General features: G+C 44.1%; 1 protein-coding gene across 3 annotated transcripts in view; it reads left to right on the forward strand.

Moving 5' to 3' along the window:
• The first annotated feature begins 5482 nt into the window (after positions 1 to 5482).
• Positions 5483 to 12724, forward strand: part of Amotl1 (angiomotin like 1) — a 119374-nt gene continuing 112132 nt past the window's right edge. Inside the window, exons 1-2 of one of the 3 annotated variants that reach the window (XM_075966801.1) lie at positions 5514 to 5569; positions 5997 to 6054. Coding sequence is in view for 1 of the 3 variants with exons in the window: in XM_075966800.1 (XP_075822915.1) it covers positions 10034 to 10043 (10 nt within the window). In the remaining 2 variants the exon portion in view is untranslated. Of the gene's footprint in view, positions 5570 to 5996; positions 6055 to 10018; positions 10044 to 12724 lie in introns of those variants that run through there. The other 2 variants (XM_075966802.1, XM_075966800.1) reach the window with 2 other exon arrangements.

Raw genomic sequence — 12724 nt, forward strand, 5'->3', positions numbered from 1 at the left:
TATTACACAGCGGCCATACCATACCCAGATGACAACTTTTCATAGTTCTCTGTCTTCCAGCTCTGTCTGATGCCATGTTGCCTGGGCCTTGAAGTGGTGATAAAGATGTATGTTTATGTATAAGTATGTATGGTTGTGTATGTATGTGTATATGTGTTTATGTGTGATGTATGTGTATATATGTATGGTATATATATGGCATATGTATATATGTGTGTATATGTATGGTATATGTGTGTGTTTGTGTATATATGTGTTTTCATCAGTGTATGTGTGTGGTGCATGTATAGTATGTATGGTTCATGTGTATGTATGGTATACATGTATGTTTGTGTATATGTATGGTATGTGTGTGTTTTGTGTATGCTTGTATACATGTGTGCATGTGTCCTGTATGTTTGGTATATATGTATGTTTGTATGTGTGCATGTGTGATAAATGAGTGTGTGTTTTCTGCATGTGTGTGTTTGTATATATGTGTGTATGTGTGGTGTAGGTATGGGATATATGTGTGCGTTTGCATGTATATGTGGTTAGTACATGTTTGTATGTACATATGCTTTATGTGTATGTGTGCTTTGTGCACATGTGCATGCATGTTTATGTAGAAGCCCAGGGTTGGCATTGGGTATCTTCCTCTATCATTCTCACTGAACCCAGAGTTCACTTACTGGCTAGACTGGCAGCCTCTCGCCTTTCATCCCATTGCTGGGGTTACAGGTAAGAACCACCGCGCCTTCGTTTTACGTGGGTGCTAGTGATCTAAAGTCAGTCCCTCGTGTTTTTGTGGCAGACACTTTACTTCGTGAACCATAACCCCGGCTCCAAGAATTCCGTACCCGTGCATCGTATCTTTTGGGCAGCACTGTGCCCTCTGATACTCTTGGAGCAGCGCTCAGCTTCTCCAGGAAGTGTCTCACTCCACATTTGCATGTGAAGTCATCATCAGACACCTGCTTTGTGTGGAGCCTGGTCTGGAAGCAGGGACAGCCTTGCCACTCCTCAGGGATGGTTCTTGTCACATTGCTTCTCCATCCACTAAACACACTAGGCTTTTCCTTCTGTTCCTGATCACACTTGATTGTTCCCATCCCAGGGTAGGCAGGAGACAACCTGTCCCAGGTCAGTAAGTGCTTTAGCATAGCTAATTCAAATCGATTTTTGAGGCACACAGCTACATGCATCTCATGTTCTTGACATGAGGTAGATCCATAGGCCTTCCCACTCAGGAAATTCTGTGGAGGCAAGTGGAACCGCCTGGCCTTGCCGCTCCGCGGATGTGAGTCCAGGACAATCTAAAATTAGCTGTATTCCCTGCCAGCCTGAGACTCTGCTAGAGCGGCTGCAGTTGAGAGCCAGCCGCTGCAGCAGCACCCGCTGCCCGGGGCTCAGTGGTGTTGAGCGGTAGAAACAGGTGATGGAAAATTGGCCCTAAAAGAAGAGCCAGATCAAGTTCAGAAACTGGAACCAGAATGCTGGGTCCAGGAACCACGACCACTAATCCAGGCTGACGTGGCCAGGGTCAAGGAGAGATAGCTAGAACCTAGCCAGACCTGCCCACAGCAGTTTCTGTAGCTCTGGGAGGGGGTAGGTGCAGGGTGGGGAGGGGGCAGATAGGGGGCTGCGGTGGCCATTGTGTTGTTTCCATACAGTATCTCATCACAGATCACTGAACTCTTCTGCCGTTTGTCTCTTTTATTGTTGACCACGTGGAAGTAGACGTGTATCAGGGTCACACAGCCAGTGAATGGCCAAGCACAGACGCCAGCCTAAGCGTGTGTGACACAAGGTCTAGTACTTGCCTTGGTCCTGTCCCTAGAAGTGGCTGGACAGGGTGTTTTCAGTTTCACTAAACCCCATGAGGTGGGCCAATAGCATTTCCCCATTGACTTTATCATCCTGGGTCCTATTCTAGTTATCTAGAGAACCCCGAGAAATATTTTGGGGGCCAGGAAGATGTTTCAGGGGTAAAGATGCTTCAGGCTAAGACTGGAGACCTGAGTTTGATTCCTAATTCCCACGAGATTGAAGGGGAGAATCAGCTCCTACATGTCCTCTAGCCTCCATCATGTGCCTTGGTATGTAACACACACACACACACACACTTAAAACCTTTCTAAAAGAAAAACATTGCTTAGGTATTAGCTCCCAGCAATTCTGAGTTAATTGTCTTGGGCTGTGCCTAAAAACAAATATTTCATAAACATCATGAGGTTTTTTTTTTTTTGTTATGTTTCAGTGAGGAAATTGGTTTCCATTGTGTAGCTTGGATCAAGATTTATGTTACATTAAACAAACAAACAAACAAAAAACAAAATAAAAACAAACAACCCCCACTCAGGGGTGCTTTCAGGAATGCGGAGGCAGGACAGAAGTTCAAGGCCATCCTTCCTTATATATTGAGTTTAGGCTATCCTGGATTATATAAGACCTTGTTTAAAACAAAAGAACCATGTTGTACACTTTCTTGGCCAACTCCCCTGGGCAGACAGCTCAACAGGGGAGTACAAATGTTGTTGCACAATCACTTTGTTTCCAAACAGGCAGGACATGTGTTGAATGACAGCGCATGCCCGCTGACACCTCTCTGGTTGAAGATGATCTTCTCAAATTCTCAAGTTAAGTGAAGAATTGAAAGAGCATCCCCACAAAGAAGGGGCAGAAGTCAGAAACCCTGGCTTAGGGTTCTGTAAGGCAGAACCGTACAGGTAAATCACACTAAACATTAATAGATTAAACATGTTCAACATAAGGACGATGTTAAGATGGATTTTAAAAGGCACAGAGGCACATCTATTGTCTGATACCTATAAGAAAGAAAGAAGATATTAGGAAAAATAAATTGAATAGTATCTCTTTAAACAGCCCATTGTAATAAAGAGAAACAAGTACACTCAGAAAACATTTTGAACCAAAAGAGCAAAATATAACGTTTTGAAATTGTGGCTCCAGTTAAAGCAAGGGTTAGTCAGGGGACACCTTTAGATTCAGAATAAGCTATAATGGAAGAGTGTGAAACCAAAAACTTAAGATTTTAAGAACCCACTAAAAGGAGAAAGTCAGGCAACATAAATCCAAAGTAAGCAGAAGGAAGAAAATATATCTATTTTTAAATCACTTAAGGTGAAATCTAGGATTTGTTTCTTTATCTGAGACCAAGTCTTACCATATAGTTCAAACTCTCTCTGAATTTATAATTCTCCTGCCTCAGTTTCCTTAGTGCTGAGATTATATCCAATCTAAAAGTTAGAACTTTAAAATGTCAATAAAATAGATATATATCCTTGGACAACCAGTCAAGAAGAAGAGAAAAGAAAATACAAAGTATCAATATTAGAATTTAGAGGTTTCATATTCAAACACTAATTTTAGTAACCTTTTAGAGTAAGGGTAGAAAATCAAATAGTTATTTTATAGATTCAGCAAAGCTCAGTGCCCATTTGTAATGAATGCTTGTAGCAGGCCCAAGGAGAAGGCAGCAACCTCAATTTTGGCAAATTACTTGCAAAAGACCTTCAGCCCACATCATACTTGTGAAATACTGAATACTCTTTCCCTAAAATTGGGAACAAGGCAAGGACACCAACTATCAACATATTTTTTCAATATTGGACAGCAGGACCTCAGTCGTTAATAAATCAAAAAGACATTTGCTGTTCGGAAAGGCATAAATGACGTCAGATGACGTGATTGCATACTCAGACATTCCAGACATGAATTTAGCAAAGTTGCCAGACCCAAGATTAGCATACTGGTCGTTTGTGTTTTTATATATTATCAGGAAAGAACTTGTAAATTATAATTTAAAAATAATTTCACTCATAAGTGTCAAGGGAAATGTTTGAGACAGGAGCCTCAAAGGACCAAAGCAGAGACATTACTGATCACGGAAACTACTCAGGGCAAGTCTGCGCATGCTCGGTGTAGGACCAGCTGTCTGCGCATGCTCACTGTAGGGCCAGCTCACCCTTCCATCATGTTTGAAAATTTTAATAGACCACAAAGGCAACCAGCAGGTTGTCTACCCTTGAGGACCGTGTCCTGGTCCCAGGTCCCGTAAGTGTCAGGACGTGAGGTCTGAAAGGAGGTCCTGGTCCAGAAACTGACTTCCTTCAATCCGCTGGATTTGGTAGGGAGCCTGAAAGCTGAGACAACACTGTGGTCCAGGGTCTCCTGCATACCACAACACCGGCATCTGTCCTCTAGAATGGCCTTAGTGACAGGATGGTGACTTTAAGCGTTCCCAGCAGGTTTATTCTAGAAACATGGAAAGGACTGAGCTGATACCTCTCTCCCAACTAAACTCTGAGGCTATGATGAACTGAACAAAACGGTTCCTGCCTCACAAGATCTTATCATTGATAAAATTCCAACCCTCTTCTGTTTGGACATTATCTGGACTTGGAAGGCTTCTATTTAGGGTCCAGATAATGTCCAAAGCCTTCCAAGTCCCTTCAGAATTCAAAAACTCCCACTTTTACTGTTAAATTCAAATGCAATATTTGATTGGATAGAGATATTTTTCTTGTTTTCTCTGCAGTGACACTTGGCACAGAGAGATGGCAAAGCCTCGGAATAGCTCAGCAAGAAATCGAATACATGTCCAGTGCCCTAGATTCCCCTTAAGTTCCCGTGACACAGAGGTAAAGAGGCCGTCAGCTGCTCAGCTCAACCCTCTGTGCCATCACCACTGAGTGCCATTACCACTCGGCACCCCAGCTAGACCATGGTGTTGGCATCAACAGGTGCCTCCTGGCCCACTGAGCCACAACTCAGCGTGACCCAACTCCCATGTTAGAACCCCAATTGCTGCAGCCTCTATTCAGCACACAAACCTCAGATTTCCTTATGTAAATGTCCTTTCCCTTCCTGTAGAATGTGGGCACATTTAGGACGGATTTGTTAATATGACAAATGACCAAACACGCGGTTGTGTGAGTAAAAGAAAAAGAAACCCAGCCTTCTCCCTTAGATGGGCCTCTTTGCTTAAATGAATACTTTCCCCCTGCAAAGTCCAGTCAAAGTTTGCCACCTTCGTGGGCTCTCATACCCAGGAGCTCCGAGAACTCCTCAGCAAGACAGGACTCCCTCACTCGTTCCTCCTCCCCAACACTTTCCCAGTTTTTTTTTCTCTGACTCTCAGATAGCTAACTACCTGTTTTCTTTCCCTAGAGTGCTGGTATTTTAGAGCTGGATTCTTGGGAGATAATGACATGGCTCAGGAAAGAAAGTGCCTGACTTTCCTCCCGACCCGCGAGGCCGAGGCTACTGATTGGTGCTTCAGGACCTTGAGAGGCTTGGAAACAACAGAGCCAGGATTCCAGTGCTCCACCTTGTGCGGGCTGAGCGTGTCTGGGCAATGACTGTGGCTCTGGATGGAGTCGCTGCGGATGAGGGAGGCAGAGTTGGCTCGGTCAGCGAGCACTCGTTGCTCTTTTTAAACTCTACGGCACCAGGGATGAAGTCACCTCTCTCCTTTTAAAACTGAGCTGACTTATTTGTTAGTCCCTGTCACTGCTGTTAGAACTTAGTGTTTTTTCCACGGCTGGTCACCAGAACCTTCTCTCAGGTAAGCAAGCACGTTTTTATTTAGTAAGTTTCCACCCCGGGACAGTGGGTTCAAGGGACTTTGGAGGACATCCCTGGGGATAATGGAGTAAGGTCAGGAGACACTGGTTTGACGGGGGTGTGTGTGGGGGTCCTTGATTGCCACCAGTAGTGTAGCTGATACTGTCTGGGTGGTTCAACTCTGAGCCTCGTAATGGACAGCGCGCTGAGACTGGGGCTTGACTTGGGTGCCTCTCTACAAGTTATGATTTAACTGATGAGGTAGCTAGAAGTGGCCTGGGTTGGGCTGGCAGCCTCCATCCTTCCTTTGCCTTTTGGACCACTGACTTGAGCCAACCCCTACAGAGTTGGGGTGCAGAAGGACAGCAGCTATGTGGCAAGCCTCGGTTTGTTCTTTAGCTGGCTTGAATGCTTTCCTTCTTCCTCAGGCATGTAGCAGGAGACAAAGGGGCCCAGGATCCCTGCCCTGACATGCAGGTACCTCAGGTAAACAACGGCTGTGCGGCTGCATGCTTAGCAGAAGTGAGCAAACATAGCCAAGTGCCTGTCTGTGCAAGTTCTAAGGAAAGGGGCTTGAGGGGTGTGTGTGTGTGTGTGTGTGTGTGTGTGTGTGTGTGTGTGAGCGTGCATGCGTGCGCGTGCGCGAGTGAATACAGTGATCCCAAAGACCAGGAAACTCTCCCTGCAACACTGTCCCTGAGTTACACTGTCACTGATTGACTCATAGAGATCCTCCACCTTTGGAAGGTTTGATAAAGGCATCTCTAGGTTGTCACGGAGACGACAACAGACAATGAATGGAATTTGGGAAAGAAAGCTGAGCCACTGTCCAGAGAATACTGACCTGCAGACCTTGTATCTCTTGCCATAGGACTCCTCCACACAAGTACTTGGCACAGTCCTGAGGAAAACCAAGACCAGCTTTTGAAAATGATTATTTTTGCTATGTAACCCTGCAGTCCCTGGCATTTGCTGTGTATCTCAGACTGGCCTCAAACTCACAGAGAGCCTTCTGCCTCAGCGTCCTGACTGCCGGTATTACTTTTTATTTTGAGGCAGGTCTCATTAAGTTGCCCAAACTGAATTTGAACTTACTGTAGCCCAGATAGGATCCTCCTGCATCAATTTCCCAAGTAACTGGGATTACAGGCCTGTGAAACCTGACTAGGTTGGGCCTATGCACTCTTGGCCTGGTCTTGGCCATGCTGGGCAGTTAAGAACTGCTGGCTATTTTTCTCTTTACCTTTTCTCTGAAGGTTTGTAATCTTTCACTATAGCAGTGTGTATGTGTGTGTGTGTGTGTGTGTGTGTGTGTGTGTGTGTGTGTGTATGATATTTACCTGTATGTGGCACAACAGGAAGGAGGCACAGCAACAAACAAGAGGAACACTTTGACAGGACCCGACAAATAGCTCAGAAAACTGAGGACAGCAAGCAAGCAGAAGCTGTAACAGACACAGTAGCCACTGAGAATATAGGAGGGGCTTGAGTGGGCGGTGCCCATGTGCCTGACGACAGAGGGACACATTCATATCTAGCACTTTTATGTTCAGAATTCTTAGAAATTAAAAATCATATAGGATTCTCTGATATTGGAGAATCACCCTTCCAGAAGTCTTTGTGCTCTTAGTGACTTAAGGATAACTGTGTCCGTACTTTAAGGCAAGCTCATTCACTCGTTCATTGATCAAACCTCTGGATGTCTTCTCTGAGTGGGTTCTTTGTTGCCTTTTCCGTGTAAGATTGATGGAAATTTTTCTCACTTAACCTGAGCTAGCCTTGGGAAGCTGCTTGACTAATAAGATAAGAAGAATGTGATATCTAGGGACAACCAGACCTAGGATGGTTTGCAGCTCTGTCTGCACTTGTTCACCTCTGAATCAGGGGGATGTCAGCCACCATGAAAAGTCACATGCTGCTGAACTGGCTTCTGGGATATAAATACCCAACTTGAATCTTATGTTTGCTGGTTTTGATGGCACCAACACTCATTGGGTGGCCATTGCAAGCTACCTAAGTGGCATCCTGAACACAGGTGAAAGGTACAGAGATCAGCTCTTAGGAGCTGGCACAAGCTGATACAAGCTAGTCCAGGTCCATGAAGACCACTGCTTTCACACCACCATGGCTTGGAAAGCCCAAATTTCCCACAGGCATGGAGAGGCTGTGGTAAAGAAGCTGAGGTAGCTCTGGAATTTTCCATTCACCCAGCTAAGTAGGAATAGGAGCCTTCGGTGACTGTGGATCCACTGTGGTCAGAGGATTAGTGTGTGGAGGACCCACACAGTAGGGCTGAGTATCACCCTGCTGTGTGGAGGACGTACACAGTAGGATTGAGAGCCACCCTGCTGTGTGGAGGACCCACACAGTGGGGCTGAGGACCACCCTGGACAGTCCAGCCACCCGTAGAACCCGGGAGATAACAATTTGTGTTGTTCAAGCTTGGGGGTGGGTAGCTTGAGTGGAGTGTTAGCCTCATTTACTCGGACACCAGTCTGGGTAGAGTTCCTAAGCTGGTGGAAGGGACAGAAGAACCCATTCCAAGGTCTCTTTGGTTCAAAAACCCAAGGTCATTATTCGTGTCTATTTTTGTAGGAAAACTTTACTAAGTCAACAATTCTTGTTTGACAAAAGTTTGAGAAAGTCAGTAACTTTGCTAACAAGTTTTATCATTGGGACAAAATTATTAAGAAAGCTCCCTGACACAGGTCACATGTCACAGCTTCTCTGTCCATCTCCTACACACCCAACTCTCTTAAAGTGGAGATTACGGAAGCTCTGTCTTGCCTTGTCCTTTAGACCCCATCTCATCCTCATATGCATTTTTTTTTAGGGGAAGCAGGTACAATGGAGAGAAAATGAAGTTAGGGAGTATTCCACTAGAAAATGACACCCCTAGAAAAAACAGTAAAGAGAAGGATTATAAACAAGTCTTAAAGAAGACACAAAGGTCAGTAGCTAACAGCAGTGATTTTGAAGTCCGATGGCTAGAGTCAGAGTCAAGACTCTGCTCTTTCTAGTTGGCTGACCCACAACAGTATGGAGGCATTTCTTGCCTTCTTTCCCTCATCTTTCAAGTCTTGATGATGATGTCATTGCACCATGAGCTTGTGAAAATTAATAAGATGATGCTTGTAGGGTAACTAACAGTTGCACAGGTTCCCACACATACATGTTACATGAGTAAACACTTGTAACTGTAACAATGATCATGTTGCTATGGTACATATAAGAGTGCTGCCATCACCCCCAAATCATAGTATCTCTGATAAACCCAGGGCATTATAGTCATGGTCACAGTGCCTAAAATGAGCCTTCAATTAATATTTACATTCAACTGAATACTTGCCTCGTGAGTATCCATCCTCATACCCAGATTTTTCCTCTTACCATCCCAAATGTGTTTCTAAAAGTACCAAATCTTGCTGGGCGATGTGAGTCCATGTAACTTTGATGTCTTACTAGCCATCTTCTAACCCTCTTCTTACCCCTGTAGCTGACATTGAGTAGTTCAAAGCTCACTCATTTGAGTCATTGTTATTTTTAAAATTCTGGGGCTAAGGAGGTGGTTTCATTAGTAAAGGACTAACACTATGAGGACCTAAGTTCAAACCCCAGCACTCACATAAAACCATGGTGTGGTAGTGTGTGCCTGAAATCCCAGATCTGAGGATGGGAAGGCAGAAGGACCCCTGAGGCTTACCAGCCAACCAATCTAGATGGACTAGTGAGCTCTGCATTCAGTGGGAGAGGAAGACACCAGCCTCAACCCTGTCCTTCACATGCACACACACAAATACTCGTGCACACACGTGCACACACAGAGTTCTATTTGGGGAGACCTTGAGGATGGGTGACTTTAACAGGAATCCTGAGTCCAGGTGCTCCAGAAAATTTCAGTTTTCCAGCTCCCAGCTTCCGCTTTGATGAGACAGCCAGAGTAAGGACAACACCACTCTGGAGGGCACGAGGTAAATGTCCAGGCCACCTTCTTTATTTGTACCTTGTGAATAACAAATTTTAATCTATGAAAATTTAATCTATTGATTAATTCATGGCAGGCAGGTTTCATTAGACCCGGTCACACAAGAGTTCTAGACCAAGCATGCTACAGACATTCTGACCATTAAAGAATGGCTGGCTCATGTATTTTACATCTTTTATTATGAAATATTTATAGGCCTAGAAGTCTGTGGTCTACATCACCAAGCCTCACTCAGAGTTAACCGTCTGCATAATCGCAGCACTGATTCAGAACTAGGTCACTGATGCTGGTACAGTCCACTGTCATTCTGATTTCAACAACTGCTTGCACTCCATTGTGTGAGTGTGTGTGTGTAATTGTGTGCGATTTTGTTTCATGAGCTTCATGTAACTGCCACCTCAATAAGATATGAAGCTGTGGCATAAGGCAGACCTGTTTCTCCTCCTGTTTCCAGCTCCTCGAAGCCCTGTTGTCTCTATCATGCTGTTTGGTAAGTGTGCTATGAAGGAGTTCATGTAGTGCTGGTTTTGCCCAGGTGGAGTGTAAGCTTGTGGACCATCAAATTTCTGCACTCATCCCTGTTGATCCTTTCTTTAGGGAGAGGCACTGCAGGGCACAGCTGCTACACTGTAGCAGGCTGCTTATTTGCCCTCCTGCCAACTGGAGAAGTTGAAAGCTGTTCCTATCTTTTGTTTATTACAAATGCATTAGTTACTTTCCTCACTGGTTCAACCAAGCACTCAGCATGAAGCACTTTGGTTACTGTTTGCAGACGCAGTCCCTCATGGCTGGAAAGGTGTGGCACAGGCTTGAAGCAGTGGTCACTTCACAGCTGTAGTCAGGAAGCAGAGAGGAGACAGGAAGTGGATGGGGCTATAAAGTCCAGAAGCCTTTCCACAGGGAGCCACTTCCCCTAGTGACATTCACCCCTCCTAAAGGTCCTACAACGTTTTAAAATGGCTCCATGAGCTGGGGACCACGTGCTCAAATGCGTGAGCCTATGGGGGACACTTGACATACAAACCCTAACACCAAATAAAGCTGCTGCTAGCATCACTTACAAGTGTTTGCAAAAGGGGAAATGTCGCTTCTCTGCCATAAACGATGAAGGTGGCGCATCTGATTCCAGTGGGAAACTGAGCTCCAAACTATCTTTTCAGGAGAAAGGGTTATTATATTGCCATTATCCATGTATGATAATGGAATCTATATCTTTGCCTACATTTGCATTATCACTATTTTTTTTAATTTTACTCATGATCTCTTACTGTGGTTTTATTCTGTGCTTGCTTAGTGGGTTTTAATTTGGCTATTTGCTGTCAGTATGGACTTTCAGTGAATGTATATTTGTGTAGTTTGCCTCTTTAACAACTCCACAATTTTACTGCATACATACCTGTTGTTTATGTATATATATATATATATATATATACATATATATATATATGTAGTCTAGAAACAAGCCCTTTATCATGTATTTGCAGATACATTCCCCAACTCTATAATCTTTTATAAAACAAGTATTTAATTTTGATAAAGTTCACTCTATCATTGTTTTCATTTTTATCAAATACCCCTCAAGCATGTCACATCCCAGCCTCTCACATTTTCCTCTGATGCTCATATTGTAAGATTTAACCTTTTACCGAACCATAATTCTTGAAGATTCTCCTCAATTTTTCTAAAAGAGTTGTAGCTTTACATATTGCATTTACATTTTTATCTACTTTGCTTTGGTTTTTATGAACTATCAGGTTAAATTAAAGCTAATTTGGAGGAAAAGTGTAAATCTGTCAAAATTCCTTAGCACCATTTTTTTTAAGGGCTAAGCCTCTTTCATTGAGTTCGTTTTGCACTTTGGCAAAAGTAAGTTGGGCAGGGCTTGGTGGCATGCCTGGAATCCTGGCACTTGGAGTTGCTGAAAGTTGGGGGCCTGCCTTGGGTACATAAAGAAAGTCTTACAAACAAACAAACAAACAAACAAACAAACAAACAATCTGGTATGAAATTTCCCTTTCTTCTCTGCAAGGGTCTGAACTCAAAGTCTGTGGCTCCTCCTGGCCCTTCCTTTGTGTGAGTTTAGTATGGGTGTGCCTTTCCTCTATAATTGGACTCTATTTATAAACTGCTTTATAATTTATAAATCAGCATGATTTCCAGCTGATTCTTACAGTCTTACAGCACTAATATACTTTAATGACTTCAATTCTGCAGTATAACTTGTATTTTGTTAACTATATTTTGAGGGCTATCCAAATATTCCCGCCACTTTACTTAGGAAGAAGGTTGAGTATCCACACCTAAGAGCCACGCGCTCTGTAATCGCATTCCATAGGGTAGACTTATCCACCTAGCCTTTCCCTACGCGTTTGGGGAGAGACTGTTGGGGTGTTAGTTGTGAGAGAGACTGCTCCTTTGGGCCACACTCACTGCCTGTATTCATGAAAGCCAACAAACAAACATTTCATGTGCATTTCTTTCATAACAGAAAATAATGTCTGCTCAAAATATAGGCCTGTAGGGGGTCTTATTCTGTACTCGGGTCTTCCATATTAGAATAGCTTGGGGAGCTTTTAGGAGACATGGAGGCCTAGGGACCACCCCCGGAAGTTGCTCTGGATTCAGCCATTAGCATACTTTAAAAGTCCTCTAGAAAGCTCTGATGCAGAACGGAAGATGAGAATGTCTGCTGCAGGGGATGAAAGGCATCGCAGGGTCCCCAGAAGGCCACCATGGTGAGATGTTCCCGGCATATAGTGATCTGGTACCACACTCCAGAGTGAGCTCTCCCTTCTCTGCTGTGTTAACATGAAACTCAACTCAAGCACAAGGGGAAGGTGTGGGCAAACTGAGTTCAATTTGTGAGCAAATCTTCACTTCTGGGGCTGGCCTTTTGTCACCAAGCTTCCTCTCCATAAGAGGCTACAAAGAACCTATCCTAGCCATGACCGTGAGAAATTGCACCAAATATTAGTATTGTCTGGACAGCTGTTCCATGCTGTGACTGGCATCAGGAGGAGGAATTCATTGCTCTGAGCTCCTCATAGAGCAAAGTTTCAAACATCTTTTAAGTGGGGAGCCACTTTGTTGTAATGAAAGCTGGACGCCTGGTCTGGGGAAGAGGCTGAAGAGCTCTCTGTCTGGTTTCTAGTGCTCCTGCCTGCGGAAACC

The sequence above is a fragment of the Microtus pennsylvanicus genome, chromosome 3, assembly GCF_037038515.1.
Source record: "Microtus pennsylvanicus isolate mMicPen1 chromosome 3, mMicPen1.hap1, whole genome shotgun sequence".
NCBI lineage: Eukaryota > Metazoa > Chordata > Mammalia > Rodentia > Cricetidae > Microtus > Microtus pennsylvanicus.